At 40.6% G+C, this 20,060-nt stretch overlaps 2 protein-coding genes across 3 annotated transcripts in view; both read right to left on the reverse strand.

The window, feature by feature from the left end:
- Positions 1-7,504, reverse strand: part of ptprn2 (protein tyrosine phosphatase receptor type N2) — a 138,816-nt gene extending 131,312 nt beyond the window's left edge. Inside the window, exon 1 of the mRNA XM_053859271.1 lies at positions 7,230-7,504. Coding sequence (XP_053715246.1) covers positions 7,230-7,308 — 79 coding nt within the window. The 5' untranslated portion in view covers positions 7,309-7,504. The remainder of the gene's footprint in view (positions 1-7,229) is intronic.
- A 1,869-nt stretch (positions 7,505-9,373) lies between these two features.
- Positions 9,374-19,932, reverse strand: ncapg2 (non-SMC condensin II complex, subunit G2). 2 transcript variants are annotated; one of them, XM_053859911.1, is made up of 27 exons: positions 19,847-19,932; positions 19,565-19,671; positions 19,122-19,307; positions 18,929-19,043; positions 18,687-18,844; positions 18,470-18,604; positions 18,008-18,102; positions 17,363-17,519; positions 17,191-17,283; positions 16,995-17,120; positions 16,391-16,570; positions 15,888-16,040; positions 14,094-14,316; positions 13,912-14,009; positions 13,313-13,486; positions 13,153-13,223; positions 12,938-13,091; positions 12,678-12,851; positions 12,143-12,259; positions 11,912-12,052; positions 10,772-10,871; positions 10,497-10,696; positions 10,219-10,353; positions 9,927-10,030; positions 9,758-9,858; positions 9,594-9,693; positions 9,374-9,517 (listed from the first exon to the last, which is right to left on the reverse strand). In XM_053859911.1, the coding sequence occupies exons 2-27, from the start codon at positions 19,640-19,642 to the stop codon at positions 9,466-9,468; spliced, it is 3,420 nt and encodes a 1,139-aa protein (XP_053715886.1). In that variant the 5' UTR covers positions 19,643-19,671; positions 19,847-19,932; the 3' UTR covers positions 9,374-9,465. The 2 variants fall into 2 exon arrangements, with proteins under 2 accessions (XP_053715886.1, XP_053715887.1); XM_053859912.1 differs by having other exon boundaries at positions 19,745-19,847.
- Between the last annotated feature and the right edge of the window lie 128 nt (positions 19,933-20,060).

Below are 20,060 nucleotides of genomic sequence, written 5' to 3' on the forward strand. Positions count from 1 at the left end.
GAGCTGACCATTAGGTCCATCATCAGGAAGACCCAGCAGAGAATGTTGTTATTGCGGCAGCTAAAGACACTACGACTGCCGACAAAGTTGCTGGTGGAGTTCTACACGGCCATCATCCAGTCCATCCTCACCTCCTCTATCACTGTCTGATACAGCAGCGCCACCACCAGGGACTAGAGCAGACTGCAGCGCATGCTGCACCTTCTGCTGAGAAAGTGATCGATCGCAGCCTGCCACCTCTTCATGACCTGTATGTCTCCAGGACCCAGAGACGTGCAGGTCGGATCAAAGCCGATGCCGATGCTGGTGCTGATGGATGGATGGTCTGAGATTGGTATGATGACACAACACCAAACAATGGCTCTTCTCAAGTCTTCCTCATCATTCCTCACCTATAATATCAAGACCCAAGATTGATTGTCTCAACTCAACCATGTGACACAACTCCCTTCTGCTCAGAAGCAACCCACGCAGACACATAGCCCACACTCTCTCTTCTCAGTCACCGCCTAGTCTCATCCATCTGGAGACTCTCAAAGAAACATCGCACGTGGTCTGGTTATCACACCAAATGTGGCTGAGCCCCAAGACCAGAAAAGGCTTCCGTTTTCATTCTCTCATTGAAGCAGCTAGGGAAGCAGTTTTGCCATTGAATGATTCAAAAAGATGGGGGTGAGTGTTCATTTCTGTACAAGATAAGGATGCTATTTGTTTCTGCTGCTCCGGGAAGGTGTACTGTTTACATCTCAGCGAGAGTGGTGTAGTGTTTCTTTAAACCACTCAGCCCAGCTGAGACACCAAGACACATTAAATATAGAGACGGACACTCACCACCATTTATCACAACCAATATTCTAATTATCTTAAAGTCAAGTTCTTCTTTCTAACCAACCAAAACAGTTATTAACCCATTCAGGTTGTCTGTTATCAAGGATGTCTGAGGCTGAATGCTGTGCCCACCTCAGATGAAGGGATGGCTGAAAAGTTTTCAGCTTAGGTGTTGCACCCAGATGTGCTGCCCCCTGGTGTCCAAGGTAGCAGAGTTTGGGACTCTTTGCTAAGACTGCCCCTGCGTCCCACCCTTGGATATATAAAAGAATGAATGTGTGCTTTTAAATAAAATTTGGAAGTTGGAAGGGTGGATTTTGCGTTGAGATCTTTAAAAGGGTGTATTGGGATTCTTCCCATGACATAAAAAAGGGTAGAAGTGAGATGTGAAATCTGCTTACATCCCCTTTACAAACAAATAAGTGAGCTGATCTTTTAGAGGTGTTTAGCTGCAGCTCTCTCTTATGAGGATGAAGAATTCAAGAGGCTCAGAGACTTGATAAACGTGCCAGGCGTATGAGCTATGTTGACATTTGTAATGGGATCATCTTTAGAAATCCTCTTAAATCTGCAAAAAATATAAGTGATTTCTGAAGCTGTTGCTGACCATACAAGGGTTAAAAAAGGTTGTTGCAGATGTGACGGGGAAAAAAAAGAAGAAAAGAAATGATGTTTTGCTGCAATCACTGGGTTTGTTTCAGGATTAAGTGAATAACTCTTCCTGTAGGTGATAAAACGGGTGTCAGCAACACACAGACAACGGAAACCAGGATGAAAATAAACAGCCTTGCCTATATATATATATATATATATATATATATATATATATATATATATATATATATATATATATATATATATATATATATATATAAAAACATACACGGTCCATTCATGCCATCGTAAAACATCCGTGCTGATGTCTCAGCCCCTTTAAATGTTCTGCAATGATTTAAACGCTTCAAAATTTATCAGATATCACGGTGTGTACACAAAAGGAGGGAGGAGAAGGATGAAGTATAGTGTTCCACAGACTCATATCGTACACATATGTGAGCCCATTTGCCACTTAGCAGCTTTGATGAAAAGACAAGACACAAACACACACTCACAAATGCTCAATTCACTCTCCAAAATAGATAACATATTGCAAATCGTTCTGAATAAAATGGTCTGATAACAAAAGGCAATGCTACATAATCAAATGTCAAGATCTGACTAGTCGAATCAAGGACTGAACCCCCCAAAAGCCCTGCACCAGAGGTTCTCTCACACGCACACAATTCAGAGGACTGTTGTCATTACATAACTCGACCTTGAGCAGAGGCAGCAGTTCGGCTCCATGTTTAAAAGACAACTGGTTGTTATTGAGATGCAGAACAATGCTGCAACACTGCAAACATCAGAAACGCTGCTCTGAATACCAACTACAGTCTCTGAAGTGCTTCAGACAGACAGATTTAGACTCGTCCATCTCAGGAATGACATCAAAATCAGGTGAAATACAAGAATCTCCCTCCACAGTGAGGTCCTCTTAACCAAAGGAATAATACTCCTTGTTTGTTTACAACACTCAAAGTGAGTCAGTGAAAAAGAACATTCTGTTCCCCAGCCTGTGACCTCCGCTAAAGACCAGCGTGTCACGCCAGAGGAACCAGTCAGCTGTCGTGATGAGACGAGAGACCAGCGGTGCTCATGCTGTAAAAGGCAGGAGAGCATCTAAATCATGCACTCAGTTACATAACCACTGTACGCTGTGCCTATAAGTCAGACCTAAAGTGTGTTTAGTAGAATACTCACTGATACACACAAAGCAGTGTCTGCTGTTTGTTTATCTGGGAGGTGTTGGCCAAGATTTACTCACAATCAAATCACAATCAAAGTGGGATGAGATAAATCTAAGGCATTTATGGAGGTGAGACCAGTAAGCCAAGGTGAGTTTGCTCTAGTTTGAAGACAGCCAAGTTCTGCACAAGTTATGTCTTCACCCCTCGGAAAAACATTTTTTCATTTTGTCAATGCAGCGTAATCGCATAGTCATTTCCAAAAACTCACAGTATGAGCGTAATGCTCTCACAAAAAACGTGGAATAAGGCACATTCGCACAAAGGCTGGCTTAAGTGTACACAATGCAAAGTACGACACAAACATGCTGAGCAAAATGAAGAGCTCCAACAGCTGCAGCAGTACAAGCACTACTCCTTAGCCTCTGGCGATTCAATTGCTCTGAAGTCACAACTGGAAGGTGATAGAGGGGGGACAGTGACATCAGACAGGTTATGGTTTGGTCGATGCCACCAGTTTCGTGGGGATGAAGTCGACAGAACTGTGATAAACAGTGTGGACGGACCTCAGATAGTGAGGTCTGTTAAGGCATGTGGGTAAATGATTTGTCACTGAACCTGAGGATCGAGAAACACAAGCTTCAGATAGCGATGGATGAAAATGAAAACAGGGTGGGAACCTCAACCATTGGAGACTTAACCTGAAATGATCTCCCTTTCCAGTGAGATAATCTTATCATATACCTCCCACACGCCTCTCTAGACAGTGGTTTGGGGCAAGATCAAAAGGGAGGAGGGCAGACCCGGACTTGCCAGTTGACCTGAGAACACACCTGTATTCTTCTACAAGAGCCGAAGCCTGGGTCTCATGACTGCAGCCCCTGTCACCCACCTTCAGATGAGTGATAACCAATCGATGAAAGGAGTTTTGAAAAAAAGAAAATTACTATTCAAAAGACGGTAAATCTAATCACAATGTTTCAATCAATGTGTTTTGGATGCGAGTTACAGGTACTGCAGTTAAAAGCCATTTGCTCATGCACTTTATTTCACTGTATTTATTCAACAAGAAAAAGAAACAATTATAATAAAGTATCAATCAAATGAATTCCCCTCGTATGAAATGTCAAATCATGAAAAAGTATTAACATACCCTTGTGAGTAGTAGGGAATATGTGTATGGCTCCTATATGTTGGTGAAAAGTCTATAGAAAATGAAGAGTGACCAAAATTCCCATCACGAGGCAAAGCACGAAAAAGTGAAACATATCTCAGGATTGGTGATGTGAAGATGCACCTGCAAGAGGCTCTGGTTATACCACAGTTAATCATCCAAAGTATCATTATATATAAACACGTACACACACACACACACACACAACAGGGCAATTACACCTTGATCCAAATTTTTACGGTGAGCTCCTGTGAGGGCCTCATTAAAAACAATATTCGTCTCCAGCTCCCAGTCCTTCTCTGACAATGGAGAATAGGCGAAAGACAGTGAGAATTTAAAGAAAACTCAGGGGAATCATGAGCATGGACTCATTCTTGAGTATCATCATATCATTTAGCAGCTGGGGAAAAGCAGAATATGGAAGGAGGTCAAGAATAATTACTTTAAATGCTCCTCATGGAGGCCAGAGTGCATAAATAAGTGTCAGCCTGGAAGTGTTCCTGCGCGCGTGTACATGTGTGATTGCGTGTATAGACAGTGACGGCCCCCCTCTCTTCTAAATATATACACAATCCGATGCAGTATGTGTGAATCATCACAGTGCGGCAGAGCCAAACCTGTATTTGCTGTGCTGCTCATGATATAGTTTATACAGTTGTGTACTCTGGCAGCTGATCCTGGATCAGTCAGTGTGGATTTACATTCCCCTGCTACTGTGACACAAAAAATGTGGCTGCTTATGAATAAAAGTTTAAAAGGAGAATGCAGCAGTTGGGTTTTTGTCGTTTCATTGGTAACGTGAAAAATAAATTACATTTATTTAGTAATTTTTTAAAACATTGGCTACAAACTAATTCAACTGGTGAAGTTAAAATATCATGAGTGAGTGTAACACAGGTTCTGACAAACAGCATTGTATTAACCCTGCTCCTGCCTGCCTCTTTGTCCATATTGATCATGTGACTGCTTCATGTTGCTGCTTGACCTAAGTCAACTACATGAGCGGAGTCTGGACCGCAGGACATTTGTGGCCTACAAAGTTGAGTTGAGTTGCTCAGAAGTGAATGTAATTGCTAAATATACTGCTACAATGACCTGTGAGTCTGACGATATTGCTTCAGCTAAAAGTAAATCAAGACAAGCAGTTGGCCCCCATGAATTTTCACCAAAACAAACCTGTGCATGTTCTCCAAATATCAGAGTAAACCTCCTGCATGAGGTTACGTTCATTATATGAGCTAGTAATGGCAATAATAAATAAAAATAATGGATTGCAAAATACTCCAAAATGCCTCTTGTCGAAAGTAAAATTACATTACATAGTAATAACCTGCATGCAAGACAAATAGAGATATTAAAGCTTTTTTTTAATTTTATGCTAACTTCTGCGACATTTAATAACGTACTAAAATAAATCATTCCAACCATAAAACTCATGTGCAGTAGATACATGCTGTGTCTCTCTTCTGCCTGGTTCTTTCTCCCTCAGACTACTCTTTCTTTGATCTTTAACCACAGGTCATTCCCGCTTCTGCCATCTGTGCTACTCACACACTCATAAAGCAAGTGAATAAAAACCAAAGATATTGCTACCATAAAGCAGTTAGTACATTCAATACATTTAAATAGAAAGATTTAACTTAAAAGCTCCTTACTTTACATATTCTCTGACAAAAGTGAGGCAGAAAGTGGAGGGGGGAGTTGGGTGGGACTATTCAAATGTGCGGGCAAATGAAGCTATAAAAAAATCTGAACAGCTCAGGGCTGGGTTGCTCACAGAAATAAAAAATGTTGAAGGCTTTTATTTAATCTCATGCATGCTTGATGGAGCAAAAGAGGCCCCAAATAAAGAGGTCACTTTTGCATAATACGAGGCCTTCATTGAAGCAACTGTGTCCTTAACTGTGCGAGAAGTGAATATTGATATTGTCCAATAATAATAAACGTCAATTAGAAGCTGTGGTGACAAACACATCCTCTTATAACTAACCATTTACATCCACCAGGGAAGGAGTTCAGATGGAAGTACATGAGCTGCAGCCCCGGTGCTGCGTTCACTGCAAGATGAATCATCATGCAAAAAAAAGAACACAGTTATGATGATGGATTCTACAATATTGCAAGTTTTGGACCGGATCCATGTTAGCGATTATTAGCATGCGCTGTCTGAGGCCTGAGGAACAAATCAAGGATACAGAAACTACGAGTCAGCCAAGTCTGAAGATGAAGGAAGTGCTTATGAAAGATGCCCTTTACAGTGGACACATAAATATTTAAGTGGATTCTGAAGTACTGGCTTCAGGGAGTTTAATGAGTAATATTCCTGCTTGTTTATGAATGAAGGTGGGTGAATAGTCATTATTTTCCATTTTTAGCATCGGCACAAGATGTGGCACGAATAAATAACGTTTAGAGAGATGGTGGTCAACACTTTCAGCTCATAAAAATCAGCAGTGTCCTTGTGAAATACTTCATTAAATGACTTTAGTGGGAGGCCAAACTTCTGAGAGTGCTGCTGCTTATTCCCTTCGCAGTATTGCGGGAGGGCCAGGCCTATCCCAGCAACATCGGACGAGAGGCAGAATACACCCTACACAGGTCAGCGGTTCACCGCAGGGCACAGACAGACAGACAATATTATTCATACTTAATCACTCAAAATGTCATTATTGATTCATCACAAGATATTGTTAGCAATTCAGATGCCATTTTAAGGTCCTCAGATATGAATATAGAGTGAATCATTGGTACTTGGCCGAGGCAGGTAGATAATGTGAGTGTGTTTTGTTTAAAAACACTGCATATACAGTAAATATTTCCACATTAACAGTATTATCAATCAAGTTAACTCATTTAAATCTCTGTATATAGTTCAAAATGAAAGTATCATTAGATTCGCAGCAGTTCAGGGTGGTGGGGTGATGAAGTCGACGTCATTCACTATTCAGTAAGTCACTGGTTCAATGAGGGACGCACGCAAACAAGCCAAAAAGTAAGGCCTCGCCAAAGTTTAGTCTCACCGGTCAACTTTGCCTGTAAAGTGGTTGCCACATACTGAGGTCAGCATTAATTTAGCATTATGCAATATGAAGACCTATTACCTTCTAAGAGCAAATTCTTCTGATTTTTTTTTTAATTTGGCCATTCAGATCATTCAGTCTTTGTGTGTTATTTTTATAATTGTAGTTTTGTTTTGTTTTTTAACATGATTGTGGGTCTCGCGTTCCCTTACAACCACTCTGCTTCTGTTATTATGATTATGTATGTTAACACGTGTTTCTCAGTATATGCCTGCATCTGGCGAGATATTTAACTCAACAGCCATCGATATCTGAGCAGTGACGTTGGAGCTCACGTTCGCTGGGTGGTTGCTAATGTAACTTTGTAGAACACCAGCGTGAATGTAAGCGTGCAGATGTTGACAGAAAGGCAAGAACACAGACCGTATTTCCTGTCAGCGACGGCAGGTGAGGAGCAGAGGAGGCTGACAGCCAGAGCAGTCAGGAGGAGCCGAGGATCCATACCGCCGCTCCCCGCTACACACGCTCGACGGTCGGCTGCATCCACAGGACTCGCATGCTGGACCGGAACTGGGAGCAGACGCAGACAATGGATGAGACGAGAAATTCTGGAGAGATATCGCCGGGAAGCGGGGAACGAATGGGTCTTTTCAGCACCACAAACAGCGACCAGACTGACGGAGCAGCCCCTCCTAGAGTTCTGACGTCAAACACACGCGCAGCAACAGACGACACACACGACCGATGTGTCCAAGCCATGGAGTCTGGACCCTCTGGAGACGTTCAGCAAAAGATGCCTTTCTTTGTAGCTATTATCCGCAGAAAATCTTTCTACAAAGATTATATAGACTTCCGTTTACGGTGGCTTACAAATGTTTACAATAGAAGGGGTAAAAAGAAGAACTTTGTTTCGCCTCAGCAGCTACAAAGAACTTAGCAACCACAAGTTCTGCGGGGTCACTAGAGACTTGCGGTGTTGGTGGGCAACTTGGCAAACAGATAGTAAAAATACAAGTTGTTCACCTGGCCATGGTAAAAATACATTTCTGCGAAAGGTAGTTTGCAAACAGCAAAAAGATTAGCTTTAGCAAACGCTTTTACTCGTTATACTAACCGAGTTCAGTGTTAAATAAAACTGCATATTGTGTATGTCAAAACTATCTAATTGCTTACCAAAAATTCACATGCAGCACCGCGTGTCTGTCATTTATATCCGCCAACACGGACGAGCTCGAATAAAGCCATGTCGTCCTCTGCGCACAGGTGTTGAAATTTTCCATTTGTCCACCAGAGGCCTCCGTAGGGATGAGAACGGGCCGCGGAGCACAGTTCAATCCACCACCAGTCTAACTTGCACAGATGATGAGGTTTCCTCATGAGACAGGTCTTTTTTCAACTCGGCAAAATTTAAATGTGTAGCTGGAGTAGTATTACTGTCGGACACTAACAGACTCATCTGCAAAGTTGGTGATGTGGTGGGGGTGAAACTGGACTCCTTGGAGACGGTTATGGAGAGAAGGATGCTCCTGAAACTAAGGAGCATCTGGACAACATCAGCCACCCCCTCCATCAGCTCTGGGTCCAATACAGAAGCACACGGACCAACACACTGAGATTACCCAACTCAAAGACTGAGCACCACAGGAGGTCCTTTCTCCCTGTGGTAATAAAAACGTACAATTCATCCCTGAAAAATGTACAGTGACGGATTCTTTGGCATGTTTTTCTGCTCACTTTGTCCTTGAATCTGCATTTTCTTGCACTTTGTTTCTAAGCTCTTTTGTACTACTTTTTGCACTTTATAATATTTCTTTTTCATTTTATTGTGATATGTTGTGTACAGAGCATGTTACGAACATGATTCTGATTAGAATTACATTGTGCAGCAGCACAAGATACAAAGTTTATCTACCAATAAGTTACGATAAATAGTTGCTATTTATCTCAACAGCATTTACATTAGGCCTTGCCAACACAACACAAAATATGCAGTAGAAGAGACAATGAATGAGTAAAATTAGATAAATGAACAACACATTTAAAATCAGAGCAAGTTTCACTGCATTTTGCTTGCATTTTCTATGACTTACGATCTAGCCCAGAACAACATGTTAATTTTAACATGATTTTTATCATTCTTCACTAACGCACCGTTGAAGGTCCCAGACCACTTAGTTCAACAAACCCTCTACAAGCATCAATGCAAGCCTCAGATAATTATCCAGTCAGGAGAAAGAAAAAAAAAACCAAAACAATAAAAATCGGAATAGTGATCCAAAAATTGTAAAAGCACAAATTTTCCTATTGATTGGTTTGACACTGTAATGTGTGCAGGAATACTAACCGCTTTAACACACTACAGCATTGAAATCATATTTGAATTAAAGTGTTTTCACTTACTCCACTTTATTAGTTCTCTTCTCTCTACTGAGTGTGGCAGCTCCACCTAATTACACTGCTGTGAGTGGTCTACTCACATCACATGATCACGCTCGCATGACAGGACTGAGGAGAACACGCAGATTAAAACAATGCAATAAAACAACACAGAAGTAATATTTATATTACCAGTATGTATTTTAATTTCAAAATTAATCAGTGAGACATGCTTAAATCATACTGTCATGAAAATACCAAAATGTTCATTTGGAATAATGAGTTATGAATCCAAAATCTCGTTCAATGTCTTCACAGAAGAGTCGTAAATGGCTCTGTAAAGGAACAAAGAAATAAAGTGAGCCACTTTTTTTCACCCGATTTGAAAGTCTTGCAGTTCCAATAACGTACCTCTGGATGTCACTGTTATCCCCATTTGAGACACTGTGCTTGAGAAGATTCTGCTGGACAGAGATGGCTACACTTTTCAAGGGAGCTTTTGACTGTCCATCTAAACAGAATTACAAAGGAGGTTAGAATATGTGACGTGAAATGCATATATGTCCAAGACTCACGGTGTCTGATGACGGCCAGCACGTGCAGGACGGCAGCCAATTCGACGAGACTGTCGATGGCCTCGGCTTCCAGAGACGAGCCGAGTTCTGACAAAAACGTCCTGAAATATGTGTTGAATATGCCAGTAGTTAAACAAGTGCATGATCTAGTGGCCCAGTCAAGACTTACCTGGTCATCAGACGAGATTTTAGGATGACGGACAAGAGGACACTCGACAGAGGAGGCATGTCCTCCACTGATTCTGGGGTGATCACCTCTTCTGGGTGGTTCATCTGCAGATGCAGTATAGTTAGAGAGTTAGTCTTCTGTCACAGATTGGATTTCACTTAACTTGAAGTACAATAATTCATGCAACTTAACCCAGACAAATAATGTAATACAAACCAGTATAGTTCATCTAAAGAATATTTACTAGGATCAATAAGGTCAACTCCCAATGTGCGCATTTTAACGTAATTACCTTCTGAAGTGAGTGCCTCTTCTCCACGATGATGATAGCAAACAGAGTTGAAAAGACTCCAATGAGGGGAGGTCTGTCCCACATTTGGGCTACTTGGAGGAAGTCCACCAGACCAGGCACAGCTGACTGGCACAGCTGCATCCAAGGGCACAGAGACCAAGTCATTGGTGACATCAGAGTAACACATAACCGCAGAAATAAGTCAAGAAAGCAGAGATATTCTTGCTAAAAGATAGGGCATTAATTGACAACGAAATAATACTAGACCATCCACTCACCTGACGTCCATCCTCTGGCTCTTTCTTCAGCCTACGAGCCAACAGCTCAATGATCTTCTGGAAAATATTGGCCACCACACCCAGCAGTACAATCGTTGGGTCTTCCGCATCATCCTGTGGACTGTCTTTGTCAGGCTCGAACGTGTCCACCACCTCTTTCAACACGGACAGAATCCCAGGGATACAAAAGTAGCCTGCTTCTGTATGGGGAAAAGAAATCAAACCTCAGGACTCTGAACATTTGAATTCCAACATTCAGATAGCAAGAGACTTACCAGAGTGAAGGATGAGGGAACAAAGATGGAGGATTCCACCCTTGAAATTCTCGTCAGCCAAACCAACAAGCAACACGTCACGACACACCAACAGGAAACTCTATCACAACACATTTAGAAATGATTAAATCCTACAGTTATTGTATGAGTTCCTCCCTTAAACTTATAAAACCATCTGTTATGGATGATTCACCCAAATAGAAACAGTTGGGCTTGTCAGAGATGAAGTAAAATGTGAGTGGAGTCGTGAGAGATCCAATAGATGGGAAGAGAAATATCTATTCACAGTCTAAAATGGAAGCTTAATGCCTTGTCAGCAGGAGCAAAATCTTTCAACATTTTAGCCGATCATCGACTCCAGCTGTTTAAATCAGAATCAATGCAGTGAGTGTTTGACTGACATTCGTCTTGATTATATTCGGACTGGTTCAAGTTCCCAGACCACCACCCATGGTTCCGGGTGCTACGGCATTGCATTACTACACTACGTGACGGTGAACAAAATAAAATACTGCAGAGGAAAGACCGCATCAACCATAACACAAAGAGATACTACTTGACCTGTGGAGAGAAAAAGAAAACAGTCACAAATTAACTCAATATTATTTTGTTTTTTCAAGGAACAATTTTGTCTAATGGTATCAATATGTTGATTTAGTAGTCGCCTTCTGTATTAAATACTCCCATTAAAGATGCGTTTGGTGACTTTAAAAATGATTTATTGTCAGTTATCCTGTCATTTAGCCCAGAATTAAAAGTGATTATGAGTGGAGAATCATTTCACTGCCATTATATGAGACCGTAAAGACAAAGAGTGTTGCAGAAATACATTTAACCACAGTGATAATGCACAAGCCTTTATTAAAACTTTGGTTAACTTATCTTATATGACAGCTGGAGGAAGTTTCCATAAACAGATCGACTAGGTTCAAGATGAGAATTTGATATTGAGCCAAAATGTTAGATTTAAAGTAAAGAACAGATGATATTGCATTGCAAGACACCAGTTGACAACCTCTAAAGATATCAGAGACATAACATTTTTTGTCTTTATCTCAGCATTGTGGCTCATTTCACTGTGTTCGTCTCTCAGCTGTTCAAAAAAGCTCTGCTAGAATCAGCAGCCCATGAGAAACTCACCTCTATTATTTGAGCAGCCAGCGGTTGCTCACTCAAGTCACCACTTTTTTCAGAACATTTGGTCAGGAAGGGCAGAACTCTCTCTGCCACCCACGCTGCAACATGCTCCAACGACAGCAGGTAGTCTCGTCCTTCAGACAGCTACACCACCAGAAACAAAAACACCTCTGTTAAAGGAAACAAGAATATTTGCAGAACTGCACAAATGAAAAAGGAGAAATAGAAGCTAACAGTATGCTGCAGATGCGCTCCCAGGCGACCATGATAAATGAAGGCTTTCAGAGCAACATCCACGCTGGGAGTTTTCTCCAGTTCTGCCGTGGAGTTTAAATGAGTGTAGAGCACCGACTGTTGAGACAAAGAACATGGACACAAGTTTAAGCCGCAGATCATTTATGTATTATTATGTATTATTATGTATTATTATTGCAATAATAATAATACCAATAATAATACTTCCCCAAATGATGACACCATATAAAACAACCTTGTCGATAGACTGCAACAAATGGGTTTTAATACTTCCTAAAAACAAATCAGGACTCAAGCAGAGCATTTTTTAACCTCTCAATACCATTGCATGCATGCATGCAAAAAAACAATTGCCACCTAATTTTATACACATTTAAAGATTAAAATAAATTGCACTTCTTATTCTAATTTGCCAAGTTGGGAAAAGTATACTTTTACAATGACATGTAGCATCAAAACTTCATTAGTAAATAATAATATAAGCTGCATCATACAAAGTAAAATGGGTACGTACCTTCCAATTCCCAAGAGCTGTATACAACGGCTTCACACGACTCTGACCAAGGGCTAGGACTTTCTCTCGTGTCGACGAGTGACTGAAAAGGTATTCAATGTAGGCCAGAGCCAGGTCCGGTTTGGCCTCATCAGTCTCTGCGATGCGTACTTTTCTACCCACATTCACTGTGTCCTACAGTTGACATGGAGAACATCGTTTTAAGGAGACAGAGACAAACAGCTTGGATGTGGCAGATTGATCCACACAAATGGACTGACCCCGTTCTTTGGGAGACCATTGGTGAGCCAGTCAGTGACCAGCTCAAGAAGGACAGCTGCCTGACCCCATGCGCACAAGCAGTCTAACAACTGGCTGTACTGCTGCACTGAAACGCTAGAATCCATTTTCCTCAGCTTGGACAACACACCGCAGCTGGAAACAGAAGGGCATCAAAAATAAATGAAGGCAAAACAAGTGTAAAAACAGAACTCACCTGAATGTTGGCACTGAATTTGGTGGCATAAGGGATGCCAATTGTATGAGAGAGGCAGTGCATCGCTCGCTCTGGAAATATATACAACAATATATATTAAGAAAAATATTCAAAATAAAAAAATCTAAGACTGAAACTTATCCAGAACATATGTTTGTACCTGAAAGACAGTGAAGTACTTGGACACAACGCTGCCAAACTTTGAGTATGTGTAGTTCATCGCCTCCTCATTTTGCTTGAGGGCTTTGTCTACACTTCTCCACAAGATAACGATGATTTCCAGCAAACTGGCCACCAAAGCCATATCCTTGGCCATCAGGTCGTGCTCACTTTGCTGAAATGGGACACGTAAACCCCAGAATGTTTAATAGTCAAGCCACCAATTTTGCAACATATCCAAATATTATAACAACAAATATTGAAAGTAATTGTACAGTACAACTATATCATGCGCTGCATAAACAGGAATCTTTAGAGTATAGAAAGAAAACAATATTTATTTATTTCATTTTTTGAATGAAACTTTCCCACACGATCTAAAAAGCTGTAACGTTCAACATTGATAAAAGGAAGAGTAGAGATTTGTCCTTAAGAAGGTTTTGTCCTGTTACTCTAAAAATCAATAACTGACAACCAAATAAAACTTAAACATACAATCTTAAAAACTTAAAAACATAAATCAACGATAATAAAACCACAACACACCCAAATTCAACATTCATTAAGATAAGCTCAACAGACATTTAGATAGGTTCTTACAATGCTGTTTTCCTTGTTGGGGTCACTGAGGTCGGTCCTGTCGAAGTCGGCGTTGATGCAGGAGTTCAGAAGACGACGAATTGCCAACATCATCTTAACTGGGGGGGAGGAAATAAAGTTTATTGTATCTACAGGATGCTTTTTTAAAATGCTTTTTAAAATATGATTGTAATTGCACTTACTCATGTTGGTCGGGGCAGTGTGTCTGTAAAGATTTTGGTAAAATTTGCGAGCAGCCATAGGGTTCATTTGAATGAGAGTGATGCACCGAGAGCACCACTCCCTCTCTGACTCGTTGACAGGAAAGAAGGACATGTAGAGCAGGCTGACTATCCGCTTGGAAACGGAGGTGGAGTCGATGGCGAGACGAGCGAGCAAATGCTCCATGCTGCACACGTCCCAAAACTGGAACCAAGAAGTTGCACTGTAGTTGCCTTGATGACCAACATTATCAAATTCCAACATTATTTAAGGGTTAAATGTAGGCTTTTAAATTCCATTCATTTCAACATGGACTGGACTGCTTTTAGTTCTCTATTTAGATCAAATATAACATCTGCTCTTTGGTGGGTGGTAGGATCTCCTCTCCAAATCTTGTTGGACCATGAAGCAAGAAAGAGTGTTTTTGTTTGTTTTAATGCAAGAGTATCAGTATACTCTCTTAAATCTCTTCTGCTTTCCTTTTCTCTATCATCTCGAACAGACACCTTATAGAATATCTCTAACAACATTTAGAACTGGATCAGAACATCAGCTATGGTACGGTAGAGTTGTCCCGATACAAGGACAAGTAGGAGTACTGACATTTGAGTTCTTTCCAATACTAAGTACCAATATGAGCAATTACTTATACCATGACAACTGGGGATGAGCGATATGGACAAAAATAAATTATCATGATAAATATTGTAATTTCAGCGATCGAGATAATTATCAGGATAAATACGTTTTCATTCTATTCCATGTGTTGGACACACTCCGGTCTCTCTTGAAACTGTTTTATGATGAAAGTGATGTCTCCAACAACATTTTTTGCTTATGTTTCAATATAATAGTTAACTAAGTGTAGAGATGAGAAATTCAATGTTTCACATCTCTGGTAGAACCCAGTCGTGTCTGACAGACTGCTCTCATAGTTTTATTTAGGGGTTAAATTGAGCTGTCTGTCTGTTGTATCTCATGTCTCTTAACAGTTGACTTTCACTGTGGACCAGTATGGACACATTTCCTAGATGCTGTTGAAGAAATATTAGAAATTATGTGAATAAACAACCATTTACTCATATTCTATTCTAAAAATCATGATACAAAATGTCAGTCATTTGTCTTGTATGATGAAAAACCTTTTCACAATTCTTTAACCAAAAATGGTTGTTTTTCATTGTCATATTGATGATTTCACTGATACTTCGACCGTTTTAGAATTTGTTGATGGTCCCTAACTGACGTCGGGTTGTAGCATTAGCGCTGCCTGAGAGAGTGTGTCCGCGATAAACCGTAATCAGGGACGCCGAAGAGGACGCCGCCGCCAATACCGGAGTGGAAGTCTGTCTAATATCCAACTATTTTCACCACAGTGTTTCGCCGAGGCGCCAGCGCAGCAGGAGACCCTGCATGTCTCCACTCCATCTAATAAAATAAACACGGATCCAGAGACTCAGAGTTGACGAGTGTCATGATCAAAATCTTCCCTGTATTAAAAATAAGTTTAAATCTCAGTCTCGTCATGTTCATGTATGCAAGCCCAATGTAGCGAGTGTGCCACGCGTTTTATCGAATTTATCTTGAGATGCAGAATTGTCATCGTGGAGATTGTTTCTGGCGGTATGTCGTGTACGACAAGTCACCGCCCATCCTTAAAAACAACCATTATAAATTATGATTTTTCTAGCATATGTTCTCTGAACAAACATGCACTAGGACATCTCTAAAAATTGGAAATGAAAAATAAACTAAAAAGCAAAGCAAACACTGACCTTGGCTGCACGAACTGCTTTGACCTTGATGAGCATGTCAAGGAAAGCGGAGCGAACTTTCTCGGAGGAGTCATGAAGGCTGTACTTTAGAGTAGGCAGGAGCTTCTCCAGAAGAGGGTGGCTCAGGGCATTGTCCAAGACAAGGCTCAAACTCTGCAGAAATGTGGCAAGTTAATTTTAAAAATCAACCAGCAAACTCCAATACTTTTCTTTTTAAACAAAACATTACTAATAAGCTTTATTTGTAGATAACTTTTCAGAAGACTGTTCATGAAGAGCCTAAATTAAGTAATATGCAGGGATACAAAAATAAGTAATTTGTAATAGGAGGAAATTTCATTTCATTCATTCATTTACAGAACTATAAAAACCCAAAAAAAATGCAAGGTCCAAAATAATTTCTCTACAACAATCTAGAATGATCAGAAATCAAAGAAGGCCATTTAATAATGATAATTTATAACAATCTCTTATTGTGATTAAAAACAAACAATTGTTCACACCTTGAAAACAGAGCAGCGAACATCAGGGCTGCTGTTGTCAGTTGCCAGTTCCATTACCAGCTTCTTCAGAAAATCTGTGATGATGGTCGGGGAAAGAAGCTCCCAGCACTTGGCCAGAATCTTACAAACGCCCAGTGTGGTATTGCAGCGCACACTGGGATGAGGATCATCAAGCAGATTCTAGGGAGGATGAAACATTTGAATCATTGAAAACTGACTTTAGCAAGTCAACATCTGAGACCCTATTATTCTGAGGTCTACTGAACGCAGCCTGCAAAAGCAGCAGAATACAGGGTCCTCCCTAGTGCCCTAGCAGCAAAGGGGCTACTAACACAGAATTTGTCTCAAGGGTAGCTGTGTGATAAAATCGTTAGCATTATGTGACTCTGTCATCACCATCTTATCCAGGTCCAACTCTGAGTTTGTTTCCCCCGTAGTTTCATATTAAATCACCAATGTGTGAATGGTCAGACATAAATTGATCGTGTTTTTGTATTTCTACTAATAATAATGCTAATATGTCGAGGTGTAATATGACTTTTCACTTACTAACAAACCCAATGATTTCAATTAGACATGTTTTTGTGTCTCCAAACTTTCTCACCATTGCAGCATCCAACTGCCTTTGGATATTCTTGTCAACATGCTCATTGGTTTCGCTCGGATCATGGATGGGGAAGGCCTCGGTAAAAAGCAAGGCCGCATTTGCACGGACTTCAAAGTTTGGCGCCTGAGGAAGTAAAGCAGTGAGGTATCATGATGCATGAGCTTGAGAGTCAACGAATTCTTTGCAAACCTACACTTAGAGCTTTCCAAAGAATAGGCTTGTAGAGATTATGCAGCATCTTGTCTAATCTTGTGCATCCTTTTCTGGAGTGGAAATGGCTGATAATCTGAAAAGAAGTACACAGACACATGGTTTTAAAGCAGAATTGAGGAAAAAGAAAGGGGTTAACAAAATGTGAGAAATACCTGTCGGACTTTGGAATGGACAGGAGATGCTCTGTGTAAGAGGATGCAATTTTGCATCAAATCCTGGATACAGGAACTCTCAATCTTGTCGAGGAAATCCCCGCTCGCCTTCTTCCACGCTCTGAAGTAGATTTCTGCAATACTGCTGGTTGCAGTGCTGAAACGATTTACATGTCATGATAACAGTCTGTGCAGGAGGACGTTAATTGAGTTACTAGCATTTTTAAAGAAGCAGCATAAGTAAGATTATTGATAGAGAAATAGTTGTATTTATATAGTTAGTGAAATTTTTTAAAAGTGCAGCTGTTTGGCATGTAAATAATGCTGCTGGACGACTGAAAAACAGTGAATTAAAAGGATTTAAGATGAAGCAGATTTTTGTATTCGCATGGACAGAAGAGCTGGTTATGCACCACCCACAAGAGAGATGCAACTGTTCTCAATGCAAAGCGATCCTTAGCCCTGGATTACAGGACGTACTCACGCTGAAAGTCACTTTCACCAAGTTTAAACAGAAGCCTAGTCGGTCATGAAGTCTTTTTAGTTGATGCTATTGACAGCCGTGATCAGTTGCACTTGTCTTTGTTGTCAAAGTGTCCAACCATAAACACTGTACGTAATTTTTATGGGAAGTCGGATTCTGACCTGTTGAAGAACTCCAGTTGATTTTTCACAGTTCCATGAATGGCACTGATGAAGGTTATGTCCCAGCTGAAAAGAAACACGAGGAATCTCTTTCCCTGTGATAACATGACAAACAGGAAACTAAATCAAAGTCCGGCCCCATCAGTTTCAGAACCGTCAGGATGAAGTTATAGATGCTTCTTTATTGCCAACTGAATTAATTTATGCTCCTACAGAATCAGACACAACATGTCTTGCAAAAGCTCAACTTACCTTTGATGGTAACCGTACAAAAGAGAAGAGATATTTGATGTCATCTTAAAAATGTGCATGTGTGATTTCCCTAATGTAAAATGATGAACAATTATGATATTCATACCTGAATCTAAAATATTGGTGTAGACTGAATTAATAATATTTTCTGTCTAATTATAATTAAGCAGTGACTTCAAAACTAAAATGTGCTAACATGATTCCACTTACATCGTCATTTCTAATGAAGCTTGGAGAGTGAAAACACTGAAGTAGCAAGTCTACAATCTGTCTGTTGTCCTCAGACTTGTAGTCCAGAGTCAGGATAACAGAGTGTAGATTCCACAGTCTTTGAATCTCAGCACCCTAAAACGCAAATAATTATTAATCAAAACATGGAATACAAATGACAACTTTCACCATATTTCAGTAAGAAGTTCCCACTCACACTTTTTTTGAGAGTAAAGCATTTCTGCAAAGACACAAACAAAGCAGAGCGGCCAAACTTTGCTTTGTCAGTGAGATCCTTTTTCCACCAAACTTCAAACAGCGTGTGAATGTGTTGATGCATCTGTGGATCTGAAATCTGCTGTGACACCAGAAGACCTAGATGGACAAAAATTAAGATTAGGCAAATTTCAGAAAATATACCTTACTCGTATAGCGGTTAGAAATGCGGATGATACACACCGTGAAGATGGTTGGCTATTTGGAGAAGGCCATTGTAGGTATCACCGTCTTGAAGGACATTTAACGACACTGTGGCCACTATTGTGACGCCATCAACCACAGAAACGATGTTTTCCTAACCACAAATGTGGAGTTTCCTTAAACAGGGACATGCCATTTTGTCTTAATATGTAGGTCATGAAGGAAGACTTACAGGAGGTGGACTTGTCTCTTCTTCCATACTCTGCTCCCTCCGATCCGCCTGCATGTTCTCCTCCGGAGGGCTATCAGTCAGGACGTCCTGAAGGAGTGCAGCTAACTTTTTCCACAGACCCTCCCTCTGGTCATTAGGCATCTCCTGCACCACTTCTTCCACATCAAAGGGATCTGTTTTGTCCTTCTGATCGTTCAATAATAGGGAAAAACACAATTATATTATATGTTGCTTATTCATTAGCCATAATATGACAACAAAAAGGGTATTGTGGGGTTATAATTAAAGCATCAGGTTGAATGCTGTACCTGAAAATAATGGAAAATGCTAATAAAGGGAAATACATTATGAATTTAACCCTTAAATAATAATTCGGTTTTCGCTGAAACAATTTCTTAGCTGTCTTAGTGCCCTAAAGGTTGTAACCTCGTTTTCGTACTTACATGAAGACGGATGAAGTGAAGGAAGTCGTCCGCGTTTTCTTTACACGCAGCGTCGAAAAACGCCTTTCGTTTCGACATATTTGCTTCGCTACACAAACGGCTGTGATCTGCAAGTGTTCAAAAGCATGAACAGTCTTTCAAAACAAACATGGAAGCCAGTCGTACATCTGGGTAACATACGTTTAGCGGAAACCCTCACTTATACTCTTTCCAATGCAGCTCACGTTATAGTAATGAGCAAAGTATAATACAGACGAAAAAAACTTCATGTTCGTTCTGTACCTTATGTGGGCGCTTGACGAGCTCTTGGAGGACGAAGCTGACAGTTTACCCAGCACAACAGTGAACCCGCGCAAATTCAGACAGACGCAAGGCGATGACGTCATGACGCAGCTTTCCTTGTTTGATGTCATTTCCACTATTGCCAGGCGATGTCGCATTTGTCTCGACAAAAAATGACCAGCGGTACCACGTCTGCTTAAAATGATCGTTTAAT

The sequence above is a fragment of the Synchiropus splendidus genome, chromosome 3, assembly GCF_027744825.2.
Source record: "Synchiropus splendidus isolate RoL2022-P1 chromosome 3, RoL_Sspl_1.0, whole genome shotgun sequence".
Lineage (NCBI taxonomy): Eukaryota > Metazoa > Chordata > Actinopteri > Syngnathiformes > Callionymidae > Synchiropus > Synchiropus splendidus.